Genomic DNA, 25,813 nt, shown 5'->3' on the forward strand with positions numbered 1-25,813 from the left:
AGTCGGATGTATATTTTGTTTTACTCATTACAGCAGTTTATCTACAATGTTCTTCATTTAAATTAATTTTTTTGACGGGTTAGCATTAATTTCCAATGGTTTTGAAACATGACGGCAGTAATGTATTAATATAATAAAATATAGACTTTGTCTATTAATGGAAATCGAATAATAAAATCTAGCATGGCATCTTTCCCACGACTTTACAAATACTTGGAAGTAACGTTGCAACGTTTCAATAACGCAACGGCATAAAACAAAACGTAGTCGGTTGACAATGTGGTTAGCAGTGGTGTTAGGAGTTGTGCCACTAGTAGGGTGGCTATTTTGGTGGTGGAACGATATCTGGTATGGGTTTGCCACCGCAAGTTTACGATCATCCCAAGGAGGCACCAAGCTACTACCCGGCTACATGGGTCTTCCAATCATCGGAGAAATGTTCACGTTTCTATGGTACTTCAAGATACTTAGGCGCCCCGATGATTACATCAATTTCAAGCGACAGAAGTATATATCTGCTACGTTTTATCACCGTTTCTGTTTAAAACTTTTTCTCATCGTTTTTTGGTCATTAATGATTATGAACTTATTTGATCAACAGGTATGGCGATGGGGTAGGAATGTATAAAACGCATTTATTCGGTAGACCATCCATAATTGTATTTTCACCTACAGCCACCAAATATGTATTTCGGGCTGAGGAAAGCTTCGTATTGGAATGGCCAAATGTCGAGATTGTTGGCAGGAGTGCCTTAGTTGCAGTTCATGGAAAAACACATGCTAGACTCCGAAGCTTTGTTTCAAGAAGCATTAACCAACCAGAAGCTCTTCGTCAGATTGCTGAAATTGTGCAACCACGAATGATTTCTTCCCTTAAATCATGGGCCGAAAGTGGTAACATTAACTCCTATAAAGAAATCAAGAAGGTTACATTTGCCAATATTGGTATGTTTTTTGCGAGTTTTGAGCCAGGTCCTACCCTGGATGCTCTTGGCCAAGCCTTTATTGGATTGATTAGTGGAGTTAGATCTTACCCGTTGAATATACCAGGATTTGCTTATCATCATGCTCTTAAGGTTTTTCTTTTTTATATATTTTTGATCAACGTGTCACATGTGTGTATATATGTTATGTCTTTTGTGACAAACTATTTTTTTAGTGTCGGAAAACATCTGTCGCCCTATTTAGGGAAGAATTGGAGAAAAGGAGGAAGAACATTGAAGATGGAAGTGCAAAACCTATGAACGACCTAATGGATGGTTTTATGAAGTTGAAAGATGAAGATGGGAGCCAATTGAGCGACATTGAGATTCTTGATAATATCATTAGCGTTCTTGTTGCTGGATATGAGTCAACTACTCTTGCATCCATGTGGGCTGTTTATTATCTTGCTAAGTACCCAAAGGTTCTACAAAAGCTTCGGGTAAGTATGCCCACTTCTAATTAACCCTACTTAATTATTTAATATGACACCACTAGAATTATTAGCATTAGTAATGAATTAATTATAATCCACAACATGTACATATTGATATTAGATTGTCATTGTCACAAATCGTCTCCATAAATGATAGAGACTGAACTGTTTGGACTTGGCAATGGAATATTGTCTCTCAATAATCTCAGATTTGACAAAAATATTGTACAAAATAGATAGTGAGAATATTCGGAATCAATATCGTATCTGTATCATGTATAAATAATTATATATTTTATATTATAACTAATGACTACTTCTAGCTTTTTAAAATAACTATCTCGCTCATTTATCTATTGTTAATAAGTCGCCTAATAGTCCATGCGCACACCCAATAAAATCTCTTGTAATTCTCCTATTGTTCTTATATCTTCATTGTAATTAATGAAAATAGGAAGAAAACATGTCTCTCAAAAAGGTCAAGAACGAAGAACTTGTTACAAGTGATGAGATTCTAAAGATGAAATACACCATGAAAGTTGTGGATGAAACAATCAGATTGGCAAATATTGCAGCAATCGTATTTCGCACAACTAGCCAGGATGTTAACTATAAAGGTGTGTGACGGATAATTTGTTGTGTTGAATTGTTTTGACTTGTTTCTTGCTAAAATATGGTATGTGGTGTAGGATATACTATACCGAAAGGATGGAATGTAATGCTATGGATTAGGTATCTCCACACACATCCTGACAACTTCAACGATCCAATGTGTTTCAACCCTGATAGATGGGATGTAAGTCTTTTGATGACATAATATTATTGTTTAAGATTTTTCTTTTGTTCTTTATGCTAAATTTAAATGTGTCTAAAGGCATTAATGGCGTCTGGAACATACCAAGTGTTTGGTGGTGGATCAAGAATTTGTGCAGGAAATATGCTCGCTCGTTTACAACTTGCCATCTTTCTACATCATTTGTCCACGGGATACAAGTACGTAGAAATAGTGTACAATTTTCATCTTGGAAAATAAAACTTCATATTTTATATATCTAATTAACGATTGAATTCTAAATGGCATTTCAGGTGGGCATTGGTGAATCCTGAAGCAAAGGTGATATATCTCTCACATCCCAAACCCGAAGATGGTGTTGAAATCGCCATTCAAAAACTTTGAATTGTGATCTATAATATTTACAGCTAGATTTTACAACTTGTAACAAATATCTTTTGAAACGTTGTATCGGCACTAATAAATGTCGTTTCCTTTATTTTAACCTCCTAATGACAACATAATATTTCTCACTAAGTTCGTGATGAAAGTAATATCAACAAGAAACATTTATATGTTTTATGAAATGCCGCTGTGTTCATCAGCCGAGGCATATACTTAAAGAAGTTTGAGGACTTTTTTTTATGTACTTTTTTTCGTCCCTTTCTCCATGTCCATTTCCGTTGTCTTCGTGTTACTCTTCCTTTTCAGGGATTCTACACACGTAATTTGAAGAGACGTTGTTAACGCCACATTTTCGCTTTATTAAAAAAAAAGGAAACAAAACAGAGTCGGTTTAGTTTAAAATAAATATTGTCAACCATAAACACAATAATTTAGTCGAAGATAAAGTTTAGGGAAGAAACATATGATTATAATCTTGATACAATAATGCTGAGCTCCTTTCAATAAGCACAAAGTACAAAGGGATTAAAACACTTACATGTTACAAGTTTTTTATTTTTATTTAATAGCCTTGAATATTAGTTGGGCAAAATGAAAAAAAAAAAAATATATTCAACTCACTAAAAAACTAGTAAGGGGCATGTCCGGTATTAATCGTTTGAGAGCTGTAGCTTCTAGCGTCTAGCGTCTGTTAAAACGCTTTGTTTTGAATAGAAAGTTTTTTTTGACACTACAAGCTTCTAACACTTAGTTTAAACAAAACGTTTCAAATTCAAATGTTTTTTCATGTAGCTTTTAAAAAAACACTACCAGCTACAAGATACTCGTTACTCGTCACAAGCTACCGCTACCAGCTAATTTTGTCGAACATAATCCGTCTTTACAAACATTCTTTTTTAATTAAGTTTTCAGTTTAGACGATGTAACATGTAAAAGTACTATATATAGAGTTTTTGATACTGTAGCACAACTAAGTTTGACGAATTTACATATTTAGTCACTTAAGGAATTTTTGGGCTCAATTGATCCTTAAAGTTAAGTTTTCTTTGTCAATTATATTGTTATATGACCTGATACTAGAAAAACCAATTACTTTAGTGAAGTGGCATTTTAAATTAAATTTCTATATGGTTTTTGGGACCCAAACCTCACACTCACAGTCCACAAAGGAGGTCACATGCTTAGTCTTGGATCAAATGTGTGTGCCTCCTTTCCGTCTTCATTATTTATCAACCAATATGCACCAAAAATCGCAGCTCCTCTTGAAATCGAATTGTAGGAGCCTTCAAGGTAGAGATTACGAACACCCTCTTCTTTCTAGATCCATCGCAACCTCCTTCTCTCGTTCTCCCATCCGACGAACCCAAACTTCCCTACAACGTCTCTTTTCTTATACTTATTCTTCCCCTGTGAGTGAAAATGAGAGAAAGAGTTAGAGAGAGAAAGAGTTAGAGGGAGAAAGTGAGTGAAATCGAATCGGGTTATTGAGTAATGACGACAGTGAAACCAGGTGGTTGCTGCCACCTGATCTGTTTGTAGCAGGTTATTGAGTCACGACATTGATTGTACATAAATCCATCGGAAGCCCTAGATGACCATCAATTGTAACATAAGTATTTTCCTTTTCAATAACATAACACAAGTCAGTCACTCTAAGTTGTTGAGCAGCTTAACTCTGCAGTAGCGAGCTTAGATCTTCAATATTTTCCTCCCCGAATATAACGTAGGTTTTAGAGTTGGGGCATTTGAAGACATTAGGTTAGAGATGTAAAACATCATCCACATCATCAATATAGATACCTCTTAAACACCATTCTCATAATAGCTAAATCACTAACATAAACACAAATTAGCTTACATTTTTTGTTCTTTTTATGGCGACTCTGCTCACACAAAGAACATGCAAGTTGCATCCCTAACTTCAAATTACGACTTTTTTTTTCTCACTATTGCTCTGCTTTGAACTCTTATTACCACAAAACAAAAACCCAAACACACCTCTCGACAAACAATTTACAACAAAACCAAAAATTGTTTTTAGATCAAAGAAGATATTCAAAGTATTATCATGGAAAAAGAAGCACAAAACCGAACTGTAATATAAATTGAACTGCAAGATAACAAGATTCGAGCTTCGAAGTTCAGGTCGACGTCGATTTCAATTTCATATACTGAGGTTAAGGGCAAAGTGTCGATTTTAGAATCGACCTTCACATTTTTCTTTACCGAGTAGAGAGCGTCGAATGTGAGGTGTTGCAAGGAGGTGGTGTCGCCAGAGGCGTCACCGGAGCTAGTGTCGACGGAGATGAGGTGTCGCAGGAGGTGGAAAGCGACAGCGGGAATGAAGGCTAGGATCATAGTATGTATTCGTAAGTTAAGGAAAAAGGAAAAAAGTGACATATATTTAGATTTGATTTTTAATTTTGAAAAAAAAAAATTAAAACACATATATTAAGGCTAGCTTGTAAACTAGATAAAATTGCGTTCAATCCCTTAATTAGAACGTAAATTTTTACTTTAAGATCAATTAAGAACAAAAAAAAATTAAGTGAGTAATATGTAACTTCGTTAAATTTTGTTGTACTATATAGTCGTAGTCACCAAAAAAGTAGAAAAAAAATCATTGAAAGAGAATAAAAGGTTTGTGAGTGAAAAAGAAGAAGAGGCTTTTAATTATCCTAATTGTTTATAGCAAAAACCTCAAAATATTTTTTCGATCGTATTTTGCTATTAACTTTACTAGGATGTAATTATCCCAATTTATTAAATTGGTTGCTTTTTTTTTGGTTCTGTTATATTCTATTTAACTGCACTTTTTTTTTGGGTTTAGCAATTTGATTTTGAAAAGCGAGTAACGTGAATGTGTATTTCGACTTGATCTGAAGTCATAGATTTCAAAGATTGATATTTACATCAAGTTATTATATTTTAATTGATCTAATTTTCTGATGTGGGTATATGTTAATCATCTCAATTGTAAGTTTATGTAGTTGTCATTCCATTAGGATTAAGTTCATCTTGCAATATAATAAACCTAATGTTTGAACTAATATATCATATATGTATGTTGGTAATTTTGTTCGGATCGGTAAATTCATGGAAAAGAGGCTATCAATCATTGCTGATAAGGTTGTAAACGAACTGTTCAATGAACCGTTCGACGGAAAGTTCGTTTATGTTCAATTATTTAATAAATAAACGAACATGAACACAAATTTTCGTTCGTTTAGTAAACGAACAAACATGAACAGTTGTCTCTTTTGTTCAATTATGTTTATGAGCGTTTGTTTATGTTGTTCATTTACGTTTGTTTATGTTCGTTCGGTTAAGTTTATTTATGTTCCTATATGTTTAATTGTTTTCTTTTACATTAATATATTATATGTTTTGTTTATGTTCATATATGTTCGATTGTGTTTGTTTATCTTTGCTCGTTTATGTTCGTTTGTTTGTTCTTTTATTTAATATGTGCACGAACATAAACGAACGAACATGAACAAGATAATTTGTTAAACGAACAAAATGAATAAGAAAATTGCTCGTTTATCCATTTGTATTCGTTCTTTTGTTCGACTGATTTAAACAAATGAACATAAACAAGTCTTTGTTCGTGTCCGTTTGGTAATTCGTTTACAACCTTATTTGTTGATTAAAGTTCGTTCAAGTTTACAATTTGTTTAAAAGAAACAGTTAGTGGCAGCAACACAAATTTTGTATCTTACATTATTATTTATTCATTTATGATTACAACTATATTCATATATGATTAAGAATTTACATAATTTTTTATATATACTTTGTGTTTTATTCATTTATTATGATTACAACTATATTCATATACCATACAAATATAAACGGATTTGACTTGAGTTTTTCTGACTCGCCAATTCACATCCCGTTTATTATACCAGTTTAATATACATTATTATACAGGTTGTGTTTAGGTTTGAAATAATTTTACGGGTTGTCCTGTGAACCGGTTTTCTTTATTAGATTAAAAAATTTTAATAAAAAATATATTTATTAAATAAATAAGAGAGTATGACAACTAAGCAAATATGTAATATTTAAATTTCTTTTCCCTTGGTCGGTTTTTCCTAGGTCTAAATCATGTATTCAATATTCATGTTCTCGTATGCTCACAACCACCTGGTCTCGGTCTTTTACAACGATTCAAACTTCAATTGAAGATTTATGCATCACACATTCAAGTTATCATTGATTGAACAGACAACTCAAGACCACCAGCCACTTGATATGTATACACCCATGTCCTCTCAAGTGGTTATGTGGGTCGTGTTCGGGTTTGGCTTATCTAGGTTGGTGTTGAGCAAAACTACACAAATATTTATATGGTTCGTGTTTTGGTTGATCTTACTGACCAGCCAACCTGCGACCCGTGAACCCAAATACGTCATGATTGCTACCCCTACTAAAAAACTATTGGTATGTATTATTTATATTGGGAAATATTTGTTTGTATGATCAAACAAGAACTTTGTGATGATCAGCACATTGAAAATATAGGGGAGGAATTCCTAGCTCTTAAAAAGGGGATATGTACATCGTCCCTACATTCAAGGTGAAAAGTATCCCTTCGTTTAGTGTCAAAGTTATCATCAGGTTAACACTTTTCAGTAAGCTCTTCCTTAAATCCTCCACATACCAAAAATATATCCTTAGTTCTTCGTAAAAACTTAAGGATGTATCCAATGTTTTTCACCTGGATTAACTTGGATTAGCTTGATATCGACTGACATACTCTGTACATAAGTTACATCTGGTCTTGTGCATATGCTATCATAGATTATTGAACCTATTTTCGAAGCATACAATATGTAACCCATTCTTTTGATCTCATAATATGTACTGGGACCTAAGCTATCAATTGCGCGCTATAGCGGTGCTATAGCGGCGCTATAGCGTTTTGCGGAGGTCAAGAACCGCTATTTTCAGTTTAGCGTTTTCATTTCGCGGTACCGCTATTAGCGGCGCTATTCACCGCTATTTACCGCTATTTCAATAACCGCTATAGCGGCGCTACGGGCGTTATTCCATTTTTGTTCACATTTTTGGCCATTTGGTTACTTTTTTCAATGAAAAACTTGTCTTAATGATTTCACTACACTTTCATTTTAAAAAGCCCGAACAAATAACATAATTAAAAGCATTCAAAGCAACTACGTCTATCGACAACTCTTTTACTTATCTCTTTTTGTACTCACGCCAACTTGAGTTGCCATGGTCACACTCCATTAATGCTTTTTGTAAATCGACCCACGCCTATGAGGCCACGACTTGGGACTTAATTCCTTAAATCAACCATGGCCTACTAATATGATATTGAATCCGTGCAATCCAATTAAACTCGATTTGACACTTTTACACTACCTAGTTTCCATATTAATATAATAGAATATTATGTTATGTTTTTATATGACTTTTTAGGTTTGATGATATTAATTCTATATAGACTTATAGTATTAATACTCAAATATATAAATTCTATATAAATATAATATAAAATTATAAATTATATGTAATATTAAAAAACCGCTATACCACCGCGATAACTGCGATCTCAAATATCGGCATGTGACCGCTATTGAAATTTTGACCGCGATAACTGCATAGTCTGGGACAGTATGGTTTAGAATGAACGGTGGCAGGCATCATGGTTACATGTCCTTGTTTTGATTTCTCATTTGAAAAACGTAAAATGACCTTACTAATGTATCTACTTCGACTTAATAATATAAATCGTTAAGATCTAACTATATAGATTCTTATTTCGAGTATGCATGTCACATCCCCTAGATCCTTCATTCAAAATGATTTACCGAGATAAGACTTGGTATCTTCCAATGTAGGGATATCATTTCAAATTAACTATGCCATCTACATAGGATTAGAAAAACAAGGACAAATTACACGAATGGTTCTATGGTTTTGGATAATCTACGCGTTTAGTTACTAACTTTTTTATAACTCGAATCATCCTTATAACTTGATTTGTTATGATTTTGGTCCCTAGCTGACTTAAAATGTCTAGATTAGCCTTAATGTATTTTTTATTCTATATTTTATTAAACAAAATCATTTTAAGAAATATAGGATTCCTACCCTCCATTTTTAAGTCACACTTATTTAGTCTAACCAATTCCTTCAGGCAATTTGTTAGTTACAATGAACTCCTAAGATCATCTTCGTCCTTCTCTTTCCTTCAGCCTCTTTGTTAGTTACAGTGAAGTCCTACCCTCACCATACCATCTCGCCAACACCACTAGTTAACTAGTCGTCTTTACTCTAGAAGTGAAAAATCTATAATCCACTGGCTTCTTCTCAAACCACCACATCAGAATACCGAATAACTCCTGAGTATTTTTGGCGAACATTAATCTCACCATTTTTCTTGTCTTACCGGTTTGGTGACCCAGCTAATAAAAAATTTCACCCATATATCTACCACAAAACCTCATCGATTTCGCTCTCTCTCTCTCTTTCTCTCTCTCTCTCTCTCTCTCTCTCTCTTAATCTCTACTTCAATATAACACTCGACTTTTAAAACAAAGTACACCACAAAAAATTTAACTTTTAAACAAAAGATGGTGTACACTTATGTTAAACAATAATATACAATTAGTTATCATCAAGTATTAAATACTATAATTTATATCGACTCGAGTCTCGTGTTACGATCCCTTCACAATGACTTTGCACCATTAACAAATCTACTTCAACCAGAAAGGCACCAGAACAAATAAAGCATAAGTTACATATAGTTTAGTCAGTGACCTACAGATCATACAGGCATAATCTCAACACCACTATAAATATCCCTTACCCCAACAACATAATCCTTTTAATTAATCATCAGAAGCATATATTTTACCCAATATGAATTACTGATAATTACACCAATATATATTTTTGGACATAATTTAGTTACTAAATTTCTATTATTTCCTAACTCACCAAGTGCATGTATTCAACTACAGTGTAGGACCCATTAGATGTTGCTACCCAAAGTACTTCATACTCTATAATTAATATACTCAACTATTACCAGACACTCAACTTAGGGTGGACCTAAATGCCACGAGTAAATATCATATTGTTCAAGTTGGATTAAGGTATCTAACCTCATAACTAAATTGATATATACTTGTAATTGAAAGCAAATTCCTTTTTGGGTTGCCCTCATAACTAGAAACTGATTAGAATAACATTTGGAGATAGAGGAAATTATTTATTAGTTTATTATATGATTAATAAATTAATTAGAAATAGTGATAATTAATTTCGAATTAGTCAGAATTAAATTGAAAATAAATTTAGGATTAATTAGAATTAATTGAGAGTACAAAAGCTGAACTACAATTATTCAATAGATGAACAAAAGAGAGGTTCCAGAAGCTTCCATCAAGTGGACGGTTTTGGGGAGCCCTATTAGGGTTTCTGGAAGCCTCATTTGGATAATTAGCAAATTAGATAACTAATTAATTTGAAATATTATTATTATATCTTCAAATTTAAGATTTTTTAGGATTTTCTATCACTTTTATAAAGGGTTGTAACCCTTGGAATTTTGCCTCCCCTCTCCTCTCTCTTCTTGTCTTTTAGTTTGTAAGGTTTATGTGTAAACCATTCGAGGTATCATACGTTTGGTGCTTGATTTATGAAGACTAAAGGAAAGATTCAAAGAATTGCTTGCTATTAGAATTCAAAGGTATGTAACCCTATTTTATAGATTTTGATTTTACTAGGGTTAGGATTCTTGTTCATTATATGTTGCTATCAATGTGTGAAGACATAGACCCTTATAGGTTACATGTAACCTTAATTGTTAAGAGGTTTTCCGTACAGAAATGAATGTTATAACCTCTAAATTCTATCAGAGCTTTGACTTATAATTGATTTTACATGGGTTGAAACGAACAAAAAAATTCAAAAAAGACACACCGTGCCTTTCTGTTTTTCGATTTTCATGCCTTTATCATCCTAATTTGAATATAGATTAATTTATATGATTTTCTAGTTTCTTAAACTGTTAAAATCCTATTTTTTATGTGAAAGATAAAGACCCTAATTTGGATTTTGAGGAGATAAACGTGAAAACATAATTTTTAATTATAAGATAATTAAATTGAATTATCCTTTATCATTTTAATAATACAATCAATCAAATGATTAATTAAAAGTTAAATCCATAATTAGTTTAATTATTAATTAATTAAATGTCTAATTCAAATAATTAATATTTAAACCTTCTTGTTACTGAACCGACAAAAGAACTTGATTGTGTCCTAAGGCGTCAATAGTGCCTGGAACATAAGGGTTTCGCCGTGGATGAAGATTCCATCTAGGAAATATGTTTTCTTCCTTAAAACTTGCCATCTTTCTCCATCATTTGTCTACGTAATCATGGTAGAACAATTTCCTTTTAGGAAATAAAACTTGATTTCGATATTTATCGGTGAATTTTAAAATGGATTTTAGATGGCAAATAGTCATTCCGGATACAAAAGTGATGTATCTTCAACATCCCAAGAAGTTGGTGTCGAAATTACCTTTTTAAATGGTATAAGAGTTGTGAATCAAAATTTACGAATATCTCTTGAAACGTTGACAATTTGACTTTCACTAACAAGTGTCATTTACTTTATAAACAAAATCTTTCTCACTTAAAGCATGATGAGAGAATATTAAAGAAAACACCTGTGAATACATATGTATATATTAGCTTCTTATAGTCTTACGAGATGTAACTACATTATAGAGGCTTATGCCTCGGTAGCTGATGGCGTAGCCTTGGCTTCGGCTTCTTCAAGAAGTTTTAGGATTTCTTCTCGTTTTACATTGAGTGCTTGAATCTTGGAACCAATCTTGTCAAGCTTGGCTTTTAGTTTGGCTGGATCATTTTTATCTTCAGGATTCTTTTCCTTTTTTTCCTTTTTATCCTTTTTCTCCTTCTTATCCTTCTTTTTCTTGTCCTTTTCTTCTTCTCCATTTTGGGCGTCCTTGAATTTCTCTTCCTTTTCCTCTGTCTCTCCCATTTTTTAACCCGTTAAATTGGAATTTTCGTAATATTCAATTCCTGAAAGCAAGAACAACGTTGAATGAACTTCAACAATAAAAAGAAAAAACCATGCTTAAAGTTGAATCACTAACCTAGAAATACAAATCTTCAGGGGTGGTGGATAAAAGTGACCTCAAGAACTTCTAAATACTAATAAAAAAAACTTTGAACTATTATTGGATTGAAACGATGGAATGAAAAGCATACCTCAAAATCTATGGCTTTAGATATTTGAATACCCCACAAATGGTGCATTACCAACTAAACGACTTCTGGTTTAGGAAGCTTTGAATTCATAATCAATAACTTTGAGATTTTGAGTTGATATTCATTGGGTTAAATTAGATTTTTATTTATACCAAACGTTAATCAAGATAAATTAATAAAACAGCGTAGATTTTATTATTCAAATTTAAGAAGTTGTGTTTATAGGCTTCTTTTAAGGGAAAGTTGTATTAATTTATTTAAACTAATTAGCCGTTAGCCGTGTATTTAATTTTACTAGGGTTGTAAAAGATGTTCCATAGTGGCGTCAAGGTATGGATATGCCATCTCGAAAACCTTCATGCCGATGTTATGTGTAGCGTGTGCCAAGACGCAAAGTCTTTTAAAGGGTACAAGTTTGCTTTTATGATCCGACATTAAACCATTAAGTTTTTTGTTTTCTTGTTATGAGGTGTTATGATTTTTCTAAAACCTTTATATAGTTTATCTAAACCTATTATTATGTGATTTTTCTTTTTTTATGTATATAAAAGGGTTAATATCATAAAAGCTGTTGTCAAAAAGTAACAAACATCAACTTTTGTTTTTAAAATACATTTGTGGTATTCAATCACCTTTTTTCCAGTCATAATAGTATTTCAAAAACAAAAAATATAGTTTGTCGTATTTTCATGTCTTTTTTAATTAAATAATATTTTTAAACACTCTACTTAGTTCATTACATTTTCTAGCTTTTTTAGTTCATAATTTCATAATCATATTTTTTAAAATTTTAAATATTTTAATACTTGTCTATTATCTAAAAACACATGAAACTTATTAATCTTAATAATTACGCATCAAAATCAATATATCTTTCATGCAAAATATTACATTACAACGAAAACTATTTAATAAAAACTATAATCATTAAACTGTGAATGTTATAACATAAATTTGTTTTGCATGAAAAAATATATTGATATTAATATCTAAATATAAAGTACAAAGATTATTGATTTTTATATGTTTGGTTATTTTTCAAAAAATAAAAAAGTGTGCAATATCAGTTTTATTTAGATTTATTCTTTTGATCTAACAAGTTAAAATGTGAATGGATTTTCATGGAATTCCATGAAAATAAAGGACGTGATTATTGGATTTAAGGTCAATATGGATCTCAATGATGTGGTACGGAATGAACCTTAGTTGTTTGAATTTTTGTTTAGTGTGTACTTACAAAGGAATATCATCTACACAATATCCTTAATTTTGGTAGATATTGCAAATAAACTATATATATATATATATATATATATATATATATATATATATATATATATATATATATATATATATATATATATATATATATATATATATATATATATATATATAGATTAATAAAATATAAAACAAATAAAAATAAAAATTCAATACTCAAATACATTAAAATATGATTGTCAATGTACGATAACACTGTATTTTAATATATGAGACTTGAATGATTCATAATTTTTTTAATATAAGATGGATAAGATGATTGTAAGATAATCTGATCTAAATAAAAAACAAAAAGAAGTTATTATCTTTTGATGAAAGGAAAAAACTAAATATATATCTTATAGATCTAAAAAAATAATTAGATACTTCAACATGTTTTATATATATATATATATATATATATATATATATATATATATATATATATATATATATATATATATTGTGTGAGTGTATGACAAGTTTTGGACCATTAGATTTAGATGTTTATATGGCTAAGATTATATGGTATACCATAATTACAATGGAACACAACACACATAAACATTTATTTTTAATAAGAAATTAAAAAAATATATTATAAAGACATAATTTATATTTTGATTAATTCTCAATAAGGAATGTATTAAATGAATTTTTGTAACCGATTGCAACCACATTTAATTTTTGTGAAAATAAAAGTTTAATATTATCCGTGCGTTTTTTAAAAAATATGACATAATATATTCTGCATATTTAAATTCTTTAAGAATAACTTCATCATTTAGCATAATTAAAATTTTTAATACCATCAATTGGAGTATATTCTTTTAGAATGAGTGCTACCTTCGTTCTTGTATTTTAATTTTGTTTATTATTGTTTGTGTATTCTTTAAGAATATGGTAGAGTACAACATATATTATCAACAATAATAGTTTGAATAAAAAAGTTGTAACATGATTAATTTGTTATAACTGAAGAATTCTTTGAGAATTCAATAATTCTTGAAGAATACAAGGCCTAAAATTCTTTGTGTTTCAACTTTTTTGGATCGATATCCATTAGCAGTGCTCACAACTAATATTCTTTAAGAATACTATTAACATTATAGAAAAAAAATTAACTGCAAATGGTTTGAAGAATAATTTAACATGGTCTATACAATCAAAAACAGTAGTTAATATATAACAAAAAAAGTAATTAGTATTCTTGCATGCTTGTAACCGAAACCATGATTTAAGGAAAATATACGACTTCATTTTTTGGTTAGTAAATACTTATATTTAAACTTCCAAAATTACATTTTACTTGTTTAATTAATCATTTATTGTTTTTCTAAATTCTCATTGGTTCACACATTCACACAATAATTAAGGTTTATATATGAACCTAACTATATATATATATATATATATATATATATATATATATATATATATATATATATATATATATATAAACCCTAAATAATATGTTTAGTTTTATATATGGTTTTATTGTTTAACAAATAACTAAACATATTAAAATCAATAAGTTTTATATTATACAACAAGATGTTAATATCAATATATTTTGTAACAAAAAAGAGTTGATGTTACAACATTTAGTATCTAATGATCATGGTTTTCGCTAAAATGTGAATGTTATAACATGATATTTTATCATAAAAATAGAGGTATATTAATATGTAGTTATTAATATTACAAATTAATAAAATTAATATATTTTAGATAACAAACAAGTGTTAGAAAATTTGGTAAATGGTAAAAAAAATATGATTATCAAATTATGAGCTAAAATAGTTATCAAAAGATAACGAACTATGTAAAATGTTTTTAAAATATCATTAAAGTAAATAAAAAAAAGGACATGACAAGATAACAAACTATCATTTTCATTTTAAAAATATCATTGTGATCGAGAGAAATAGCTATTACAAATCATAATAGTATTTTAAAAACAAAAGTTAAAGTTTGTTACCTTTTGACGATGTTTTTTTAGTTTCATGGTATTTTTAAAAAAACTTTAAGTAATTCATTATCTTATCGTGATATTAACCCTATAAAAATCAATATCTTAAATCATGCCTTAAAAATGTCATGGCTCACAAAATTTGACACTTGATATTGTTGTCATATCATGTCTCACATTATTTAGAACATTGATTTTTATCTTTCAACATCTTGCAAATCAAGCATACCTATGGCTATTATCTTATAAAAAACCAAAATTTTTATTTGTACAAAATAATCTTTTATCTCAAATCATATTAATTTAATTTTTTAATAGATTAAATTTATTAAATCTTATAATTTAATACTAGCTACTTAATTTTCATCTTATATATATATATATATATATATATATATATATATATATATATATATATATATATATATAGAGAGAGAGAGAGAGAGTGAGTGAGAGAGAGAGAGAGAGAAAGAGAGTTAATTTCAAATATTTTAGCAACTATTGTGTTCTTCAATGCATCAATCAAAAATTAGTAAATATTAAATAGTTATTAAATTATTAAAGGGTATAATAGTAACCTTTACCATTTTTAATTTTAGTAATTATTAATATCCCTTTGTTTTAGGAATCAGTTTTTTATTTACCCTATTAAATCTACCTTCACCAAACGTCTGCAAACACTTCCATTGACCAAAGAAGCCACTTGAGCCACTTGCTACCATCGACACCATCACCATCGTTGGAGCAATCTTCACCAGGAAAGCTCATTGATTTTAATACCTACCATCAACGACACCACTTAATCTCTTTAAACCCTACAACCAAAAAAAACCTCTAATTTGTTTCCATCTTTTCGATTTCGATCTGCTAGTCTCCAATGATTGAATATTTCACCGGTAGATTGACGAATTGGGTTTCATCGGATGGACCTTCAATCGCCGTCCTCTTCTCCACCGGTGACAAATAGCTTGAAGAAAGTCTTAAAAACATGATGATTTCATTACTTCTTTGACTTTCTTTTGCTGTTTATATGATGATTTTGAGAAACAGAGTTGGGTTTATTGTAACCAATTCATCAATACGACCAAGAACAAGCATATAATCAAGGTGTGTTGAAGCTTGCACCTTTCTTCAAAACCTAGGAAAGCTCTGGGATGAAAGATTGGCTCCAATCTAATGCACAAGTGAGTATCTTTTCTCTTTCACCTTTCAAATGCTTTTTACCCAGGTTATTGTCACAACACAAATCTCTTCCTAGGTTTCGTCATGTATACTTTGTATTTGTTGTTTTGGCTTTTCGAACTAATGATCTATAAAAGATCAAAAAGGTGCTTTATTGCAATATGTATGTTTTAATTTATGTTAAGAAGCTTTTGGTAGCAGTCTTCAGTTTCAGTTTATTATGACATTGCATATGATTAACTTGATTGTTCATATTTTATCTACTATAAGGTGAAAGAATATCATGATGAAAAGACTAATGGGTTTTAGCCATAAGAACATTCCTATGTGCACATACAAACCCTAATGCTTGGATCTAGGTTTCTCTAATTGAACATGCAATGTATCCAAGACTTTGATGATAGATCTAGTATAATAACACAAGGAAAAACAGATCTAAAAGATTACCTTAAGTTTCTTGCTTGAATCTTCTTGTCCTTGGAGCTTAGAGTCACAAATGTCACTCCTCTAATGGCTTACAAACACCAACTTAGCAAGAGGATGAATAGAGAGAGAGGAGAGGGCAAGAAGTCAGCCAGGGTTTCTTCAAAAATAAGAGTGTCGATTTCCTTGACCCCATGGGTCTATTTATACTTGTGAGGCTCCTAGGGTTTCACCCTTAAACCCTAATTGGATAACATAGGCCCTAATCAATCCAATCTCCCTAATGATAAGCCTTGGACGATTTCTAGGCCTATCCAAACCTCAAAACCGTCCACCCCTTATCCATGAGGGATTATAGCCCAAAGTACAACTATCATACAATTAACAGTTTATGCCCTTTTATTTAATTAATCTCTTTAAGTCACAAAATTAATTCCAAATTAATTTATGACTTATATTAATCAAATAACAATATTATTATTCCTTATATTATTCTCATAATATATTAATAATATTTCTTCTCTCATTATAAATCATCCTGTCAAGTTGCTATGGTGAAGGCAACCCAAAAGGACCATGCACAACCGGGTCAAATACTTGTCAAATATAGTTGCAGCCTTAGACACTATTCTAACAGTCTCCCACTTGGATAAGTCTAGTAACTATATACACAAGCATAATTTGATTAGCAATCGTAGCTCTCAAAGACGCTGTCAAACTCTGATCTAATCAATCTTGTCCTTTAGATAAGGGATCGTACAGTCCTCTGTTTAGATATCATGCGGACAATTCTATGGAACCAATTTGTCCAGCAGTTGGTTTCTCGATCTCAGATTTATTTGACATAGAACTTAATCGAACACATCAATTTAGTTCTGATCGGGCCCGACACATAAGTCAAATCAAATCATCGAGCGGCCGAGATATCGCTTTTACCCTCTTAAGATAAAAGTAACAGATAAACTTCGACTTATATGCATTTACTTATTCATTAATCGACTATACACAACAATGTGTTTTATAACATCAATTTACTGATGTGGTTTCGCATTATCAATGTACAACCAATTAACAAATAACAAACCATATATCTAGGTTTTAAGACCATATGATATTATCGTCTTGCGATCAACCTTTTCGTCAGATTCCACAAGGTGATTCTAGCAAGCGCGGGTTTGTTCCAATGCTCAAAACTAGTTCATTAGCGCTCATGAACGTTGCAGCAACCTTTTGCTATGTCTAATACCATTTAGACAATCTACACACCAATTCATGACAATCTTCATTCATACCTACTTCCAACATATGAACGATTGTGGACTATTTGAATAATTCGATTGTTCTAAATAAACTTAATTATTCTGGAAGTCAAAACATGCAAAGTGAAACAATAGTTAAACAATTAACATAAGACAGTAGCTTTACTTATAAATAATACTTGTTTATTTAATCAACAAATGTTAATTACATTTATCTATTACGAGTTTCTAAAACTATCTAATCTAATCTAATATCATCTCTCAGTCCAATACTCCTAGCATGCTGCAAATGCTTAACCCTACTCAGTCCCTTCGTAAGTGGATCTGCTGGGTTATCTTCTGATGATATCCTCTTAACCATGAGTTGTCCTTCTTCTACACGATGTCTAATAAAGTGATACTTTCTGTCGATATGACGAGATCTACCATGATCCCTCGGTTCCTTGGTCAAGGCAACCGCTCCTTCATTATCACAGAAAATTTCCATACGCTCCTTTATGGAAGGCACAACTCCAAGATCACCAATGAAGTTCTTTAACCATATTGCCTCCTTCGACGCCTCACTCGATGCAATGTACTCTGATTCGCACGTTGAATCAGCTACGGTTTCCTGCTTGGAACTTTTCCAAGTCACTGCTCCTCCATTCAGGGTAAAGACCCAGCCCGACTACGAATGGTAGTTGTCCCTGTTGGATTAGTGTCTAAGTCCATAACTATTTTGGTATGTACTTGACCCGATGGTGCATGGTCCTTTTGGGTTGCCTTCACCAAAGCAACTTGATAGGATGAATTATGGAGAGAAAGGATTAAATATGATTTATTAATATATTATGGGAATAATATATTAAAGGAGAAATCATATTGTTTAAGTAATATTTGTAGCACCTGGTTCCTGGTTTTGAGGCAAAAGGGGAAGTAGATCAAGAGGAAGGGAAGGAATCCAGGCATCTTTGTACTCCTTCAGCAGTTCCTTTGAGGTATAATCTGTTTTCCCCCTGTTTCTATGCTCATTACTTCATTTAAGTCATTCTTGAGCCAATCCCCAAGTTTGTATGTGCAAATTATTCTGTAATAAGCTGATTGGCCCTTAGATCTAGGCATGGTTGAGCTCCAGGAGCTTAGATCTGTTGCCTTTATGTACCCTTATTGCATGAAGACCCTAGATCTACCCTTTTGGGTACATATTGAACCCTAAAATCCATATTGGTGAATATCTACACGTAAAGTTGGAAACTTTACGTGTGATTCGTGTTCTAGGAGTCCAGATCTGTGAATGGCATGGACTGGAATCGAGCAGATCTGTGTATTTAGTGAGTGCATGGCAACGACTCGGCGAGTCGTTCATGTGACTCGGCGAGTCTGTTCGCGAGTCTCCGAGTTTGTCCCCTTTTCGTAGTGTCGAGTGAACAGTGAGTCACAAGGTGTGACTTAGTGAGTCGGAAGCTGAACTCATCTATGGAGGAACTCGGCGAGTCAATGCCCTAACTCGGCGAGTTCAAGGCAATCTCCTTAGATCAAGAACAGACTCGGCGAGCTGTTCATACAACTCGGCGAGTCTTAGCATAAGTGTTCATCGGATGAAGATGAACTCGACGAGTTGTTCATACAACTCGGCGAGTAGGATGAAGGACTTGAATATCAGTTTAGAAGGAGAACTCGTCGAGTCGTCGCCTAACACGACGAGTAGAAACGGGATTCAGGACAGTAGTTTGGGAAGGGACTCGGCGAGTTGGAAAGTCAACTCGGCAAGTCGGGTCAACTGAAAGTTGACTCTGACTTGACTTAGGGCATCATCATGGGTAAAATGGTCATTTTACCCAAAGGACAGTTAGCAGTATTTGATTGAGTATGTTGTGGGAATTGAAGTCGGAGGATTTCCGGGGCAGCAGTAGCAGCAGTAGTCAGTCAGTTCCCAATCAAATCAGCAGCTACTTTGAGGTGAGTTACCTTCCAGTAGCGGTGGGTCTACGGCCACAATGCCGGCCCACCAATGGCCAGAGCGAAAGAACGATTCAGAAGTTGGAAGATATGCTGAGAGCATGTACCCTCGAATTCCAAGGAAATTGGGACGAGCACTTACCTCTGGTAGAATTCTCCTACAACAATAGGTTTCACTCGAGCATCAAGATGGCACCTTACCAAGCCTTGTATGGACAGAAGTGTCGTACGCCGTCTTGTTGGCTTGAAGCCGAAGAGAAGCAGTTTATGGGCCCCGAGATAGTCCATGAGACTGCTGAGAAGTTGAAGGTGATTAGGGAAAGAATGTTAGCGGCTCAGGATCGTCAAAAGAGCTATGCTGACAAGAAAAGACGACCAATGACCTTCGAAGTTGGGGATTCGGTTTTGCTTAAAGTCTCACCGTGGAAGGGACTTATAATATTCGGGAAACGAGGAAAGTTAAGTCCAAGGTTTATTGGACCGTTCAAAGTTCTTCAGAAGATAGGGAACCAAGCTTACAAGTTGGAATTGCCCGAAGAACTCAATGGTATTCATAACTGTCACAACTAGAAATTTTGTGTCTTGTAATCACTATACTCAAGTAAATGTTGAATCAAAAACTTAAGAGCATGTGTGATACCTATTATTATGACATCAAAAACTTCAATCAAATACATCATACAAATACTACAAATAGTCATCAAGCAATTGGAAACCCTAGAAGTTCTTGTTTAGGTCCATATGGGACTAGGACTTCCTTATTGGACTCAATGGACCAATAAGCTTCCAATTTGACTACCATGGGCTTAGAACCCTTAATTGGGCTCTAATTGGACCCACATTAATTTATTTCAATATTTTGGGCCATATTGGGCCTAGAATGAAATAAATTAAGAGTTTTGAACCATGAATATACTAAACTAGTCCAACAAAGTGTAAAAATCATATTATGTTTCTTTTAGGTTAAAACTCATCCAACCTAACTTCTACATGGGCTAGAGGGCATAAAAGCCCAAATTTTCCTTTTTCTTCCAAATTTTCGGCCCAAGGCCCAAATCCAAGAAGAAATGAAGAGGGTTGACTTGCAATTGACACCTCATTATTATCTTTTGGTTCTCCATGCAACCTATTCCATGTTTCCATGCATATCACCTCAAGGTCTATTTCTACCTCTCTCTCTCTCTTGCTCTCGGCCATTCCAAACACACACACACACACCTCACAAACTCTCTCTAGATTACTCAAGAAATCATCCTTCCTCTCCATTCAAAAATCTCGAAAATTAGGAGGCTTTCAAGAGGATATTTCCACAAACTCTTCATCTAAGGTAAGGTTATGCTTGGATCTATGACTTAGATTCTTTGTTTTATCAAAAATCTCTTCCTAATCCATGCAAAAATCGTGATCTTACATCCTAGAATCACCTCAAACTCGAGATCTTCAAGAAAAGGGTGCTAAGGCCAAAAATCACCAAGCTTTCTTCCATCTTTTCTTCAAAAACCGAAACCACACCCTAAGGTGAGCTTCATACTCCCTATTTTTCTGTTTTATAAGTTTTGTGGGGGGGGGGAATACAAGCAAATGTGTAGATCTCTATGTATTTGTATGCCTTATATGATTTCTATGCTTATATGTGTGTTTTTGTGTGATTATGATGTTGGATCTAGTCATAAGCCCCTAAAAATCGAGATATACTTTATGTTAAATGATACTAGCATCAATTATATTTCTACATACAAAGTATTTCAAGAAAAATAGCTAAGTGGCTTAATAACATCTTCTTTGGGCTAAAAACTCAATTTTTGGACACAAAATGTTAAAAATATAAAATTAAAGGGCCCAAAATGACATGTTACGAATTCTGATGGATGAGAGGAGTCAAAACAGTTTCAATAAAATATTTTCTGGAAATATACTCATTTGGAGGATTAAAAATATAAATTTCAAGCTTAATGGGCTAAAAATGACAATTTCGGCCCAATAGGGCCCAATATGCGAAATTTTCTATTTTGGAGGGCTGAAACTGTGTTTTTCGGTAAAACAGTGGACTATTAGTGTTCTAAGTCCTTTTCAAAGGTTAAAAATGTTTTTCATAATTAAAAAGGACCAAAGTTGCAAAAATTTTCCAATTTGGGCCAAAAATGTAAAAGTTGCGAAAAAGAGGGGTTACAACCGAGAAAACTGTATTTTCAGGGACTAAAACTGTTTTCAACTAAAAATGTGCTGAAAAATATCAATTTCAATAAGTTTTGGTGTTAAATTGCCAAGAAAAATGGTTTAAGGACTAAACCGGAAATTCATTTATTCAAAGGGCTGAAAAAGTAAATTTACAACATAAAGAGGGGCTGTAACAGAAAATTTTCAATGTTAATTCAATACACCCGTTGTGATCAAATATTGACACTGCGACTACCGATGAACTACAATACACAACAACACCAAAAATTGTTATCAAACGAATTGATTCGGTCTCGAATCAATAACAAACCCGAAACTACTAACACGACAATAACTCGACTCATACACGGAAACATTGGGAATTCAATACACACGTGAGAGTGCACAGACGTCTACGCACCACCTTTGGGCCCAAAAGTGTAAAATCTTGTTTGTCGGGCCTGGCTAGCCCGATGACCTGATCTTTAGGCCCGAAGACTTCAACCTTACGAGTTGTTGAGTCTTACATGACCCAGCACAACGTAAAAGGACTTTCAATGGCTTTTATACTATTGGTCCCCAAGGGTCCTTTGGTACGGCTAGTAAAGTCGGTTATTCAAATGCGAATCGGGTCAAGGACCCTTCGTACTCTTTTTATCCCCAACCGGCTAACGGAGTTATCGAGGTCTTCGTGCCCTCTTTCTCTTCGGATGTGGGACTACAAGAAGTCAGGGTGGTTGGATTACGTGAATAGTATGGACGACGCCTACGGGATCGTTAGTATAAGTTGTAAACTGGCCGTTTGTGTAACGCGTGTTTATGGCAATTCACTATGCGCAATAATCCGACATCGCATGGAATCAATGACTTCACACGTCGCGATGATTCTACAACTACATGGAATTTAAAGTATTAGGAAAACATCGAGTTTTCCTAGGGTTTTACAATACATACAGTTTCGAAATGTTCACAAGTTTAATTAACACTTTTTTTACAACTATAGAAACAAACAAGCATACTTATGGATCTTCACAAACTTTTTCAGAAACTCTTTTCAGAAAATATCGGATTTTCTGGTGGTTTTCAAAATGATACAAAACGTTGCTTTTCAAATACCGCTTATGAACTCACCAACATTTCATATGTTGACGTTTTTCAAAATACTTGTATTCTCAGGTAACAAGTGAACCAAAGGAAAATGTACTCAGTGATGGCTTGCCGTTTGTTTATCTATGCACCGAACAAATTATTTTTGGGAATGTAATGTTAAAACAATGTACTCAGTGTAAACTTTATCAGTTGTACTATATTAATGCATGGTAAAGAATGATGTTATGTTTCATATATATTCAATGTTATGGTATTCAATTAAGTCACAACAGCCCTCGGACGTTTCCGTCGTCTGGTTCGGGGGTGTGACAATAACACCTTCCATGTGTGTTATTTGAGGAAATTCATGGGAGATGTTCCTGACATAATTCCAATCTCAGAGTTATGGATGGATGAGAATAAGAGGCTGATCGAAGAGCCCGAGGCAATTATTAACCGTAAGACTAAGAAGTTACGACGCAGGACGGTCGACTTAGTGCTAGTCCTATGGAAACATTCGAATGGGCCGAATCTCACTTGGGAAACAGAGGATGACATGAGGAGTCGCTATCCACATCTGTTTGCTGATGCATGATTCCGGGACGGAATCATCCTAAGGGGGAGAGAATTGTAACGCCCGGGTTTTAGGGCTAAGCATATTTGTCAATGTAATAGTCTAGGTCAACTATTGTAACTCTTTTTGAAATAATAAAGATGAAATATTTGAGTATTATGTGAATTATGTGTATTTATGAGCTTATAATTTAATTATAAATGTATAATTAATAAAGAATAAAAATAAGCGTCAAAATTAAAGTATGAGATAATCCCGATATCTCTACATAAAGTTGTAGAATATTTCTCAAGGTTTCCGTACATATAAAGAACGCCGAAATCCGAGTTATAACAAAGAAGTTATGGCCCGTCGAAGTTTTACGGCAAAACCGGCACGGCACCCGGAAGCGTAAATAGTGAATTTACGATAGAGCGAGATTTAGCCTTAGCAATCTAAAAAAAAGTTGTAGAATATGTTAAACTAAGAGTGTCAATAAAAAGAACGCCCAAATCTGACTTCGTATGCGAAAGTTATGATTTTTCTAATTTCGAAGGCTAATACGTGATAGGGGTGACGTGGCACCACCAGAATTGGACACGTGGCACCACCAGAAGGCCACCACATGGACCAACTCGGCGAGTAGGTCCCCCCTACTCGGCGAGTCCATCAGATTTTTGCACTATAAATAGAGGTGCCGGGTCTAGCCTTCTCTTCACACCTCAACCCTCTTCTTTCTCTCTCTACACACACACACACACTCTCTCTCTCTCTCTCTAAGCCTCCTTAAGCCTCCTAAAGCCTAGGTAAACCCCCTAGCACCCGAAGGAAGCCCTGAGGCTCCCGGAGTTCCGAGAAAAGAGCCTTTCGGCTCGGGAACGCTGCTCCAGCGAAGCCCGGTTTTCGAGAAAACCCGCTGTAAGTGAGCTACGCCTAACCTATCTTTAGTTTAGCTTACGTTTTAATATAGTAATGTTATTAGGACCTTATAATGAGTACTTGGGCTATTATTATGGGTTATATAAGTATCATTTAACGCCTATATAATAATAATAATAATAGCTAGACCATTAATCAATCACGGTTATCGTTAGAGTAAACCCTAGTGGTATTGGTACTAGGTTTTATCGAAGGAATATCGTTTTGAGAGTATCGAAGTGCTGTCCGAGAGCTGAGTCACCACCTTTCAGGTGAGTGCATAGTTACTTTCAGCTTACACATAGATATGAAGTATTTTATATAAATTACGTTCTATGTGTGCATATTATCTGAATACTTGCTATCTATGCTGGATGAACATTGTTATACATGTTTTCAATGATTTAAACTGTATATGTATTTTATATCTACGAAAATGTTGGGGTAAAACATGGGTAGATGTAATAGGTGATGTGTGATAAAATGATGAGAGGCCTCGATGTTGATGTTGTTGATTCTGTCATCTAGCGGAGTATGGATGACGACCACGGACTCTTCTAGACAGTCCAGTGGAACACTAGCAGGCTCGCAACCTGTAGGTGTTTGTGAACGATGTGTTCACCGGTGTACTCCATCCCCCACATGGTTGCCTTTAGGGCATTTATTGCTGAGGAATCCCCTTAGCAGTAGTGTCCGTCCCGATAATGATCCCTAGGCTAGGTCCCTTATGATAGGTGTTTAGGGACGTAAAGTGAGGATAACGGGAACAGGTAATCAGGTTATTGTTGATTGATGAAATTAATAAACTTATTTATTGTGGGTTGAAAACCCTATGTGCTCACCAGGCTGCCAAGCCTGACCCACTCAGTTTTATGTATTACAGGTAGTGACGCTTGAGCATAGATATGATGTTGGACGAGGGATTACGGATATAGGCCTGTAGATATAAAATAATGTAGTAAGGCTTATATTGTACTGTTTATGCTTTGATCTGTACGAACATGACATCCCAAGTCTTTTAATGAAATACATTTCTATGGAAATGCTTTTGATAAATCTTTATCATATTTTGTTTTGGGACAAATTCCGCAACACTTTCATTTAAAATGTTACTCTGATTTTTAAACAAAGCATAAACAAACCGGTCTTTTCTGGCCGTGATTTTGGGGATGCCACAGTTGG

General features: G+C 33.4%; 2 protein-coding genes across 2 annotated transcripts; one reads left to right on the forward strand and one right to left on the reverse strand.

The window, feature by feature from the left end:
* Positions 1–277: 277 nt before the first annotated feature.
* LOC111876049 (ent-kaurenoic acid oxidase 1) lies at positions 278–2,719 on the forward strand. The gene is made up of 7 exons (XM_023872572.2): positions 278–507; positions 602–1,076; positions 1,160–1,423; positions 1,872–2,034; positions 2,107–2,213; positions 2,292–2,410; positions 2,504–2,719. The coding sequence occupies exons 1-7, from the start codon at positions 278–280 to the stop codon at positions 2,592–2,594; spliced, it is 1,449 nt and encodes a 482-aa protein (XP_023728340.1). The 3' UTR covers positions 2,595–2,719.
* An 8,500-nt stretch (positions 2,720–11,219) lies between these two features.
* Positions 11,220–11,758, reverse strand: LOC111876050 (protein PXR1). The gene has a single exon (XM_052771409.1). The coding sequence runs from the start codon at positions 11,648–11,650 to the stop codon at positions 11,378–11,380; it is 273 nt and encodes a 90-aa protein (XP_052627369.1). The 5' UTR covers positions 11,651–11,758; the 3' UTR covers positions 11,220–11,377.
* Between the last annotated feature and the right edge of the window lie 14,055 nt (positions 11,759–25,813).

This window comes from Lactuca sativa, chromosome 4 (assembly GCF_002870075.4).
Source record: "Lactuca sativa cultivar Salinas chromosome 4, Lsat_Salinas_v11, whole genome shotgun sequence".
Taxonomy (NCBI): Eukaryota; Viridiplantae; Streptophyta; class Magnoliopsida; order Asterales; family Asteraceae; genus Lactuca; species Lactuca sativa.

Coding starts and splice junctions, on each gene's coding strand:
- LOC111876049 (XM_023872572.2), top strand. CDS start 278: ATGTGGTTAGCAGTGGTGTTAGGAGTTGTGCCACTAGTAGGGTGGCTA. Junction 2,035..2,106: donor CCAGGATGTTAACTATAAAG/GTGTGTGACGGA, acceptor TATGTGGTGTAG/GATATACTATACCGAAAGGA. Junction 2,214..2,291: donor TCAACCCTGATAGATGGGAT/GTAAGTCTTTTG, acceptor ATGTGTCTAAAG/GCATTAATGGCGTCTGGAAC.
- LOC111876050 (XM_052771409.1), bottom strand. CDS start 11,650: ATGGGAGAGACAGAGGAAAAGGAAGAGAAATTCAAGGACGCCCAAAAT.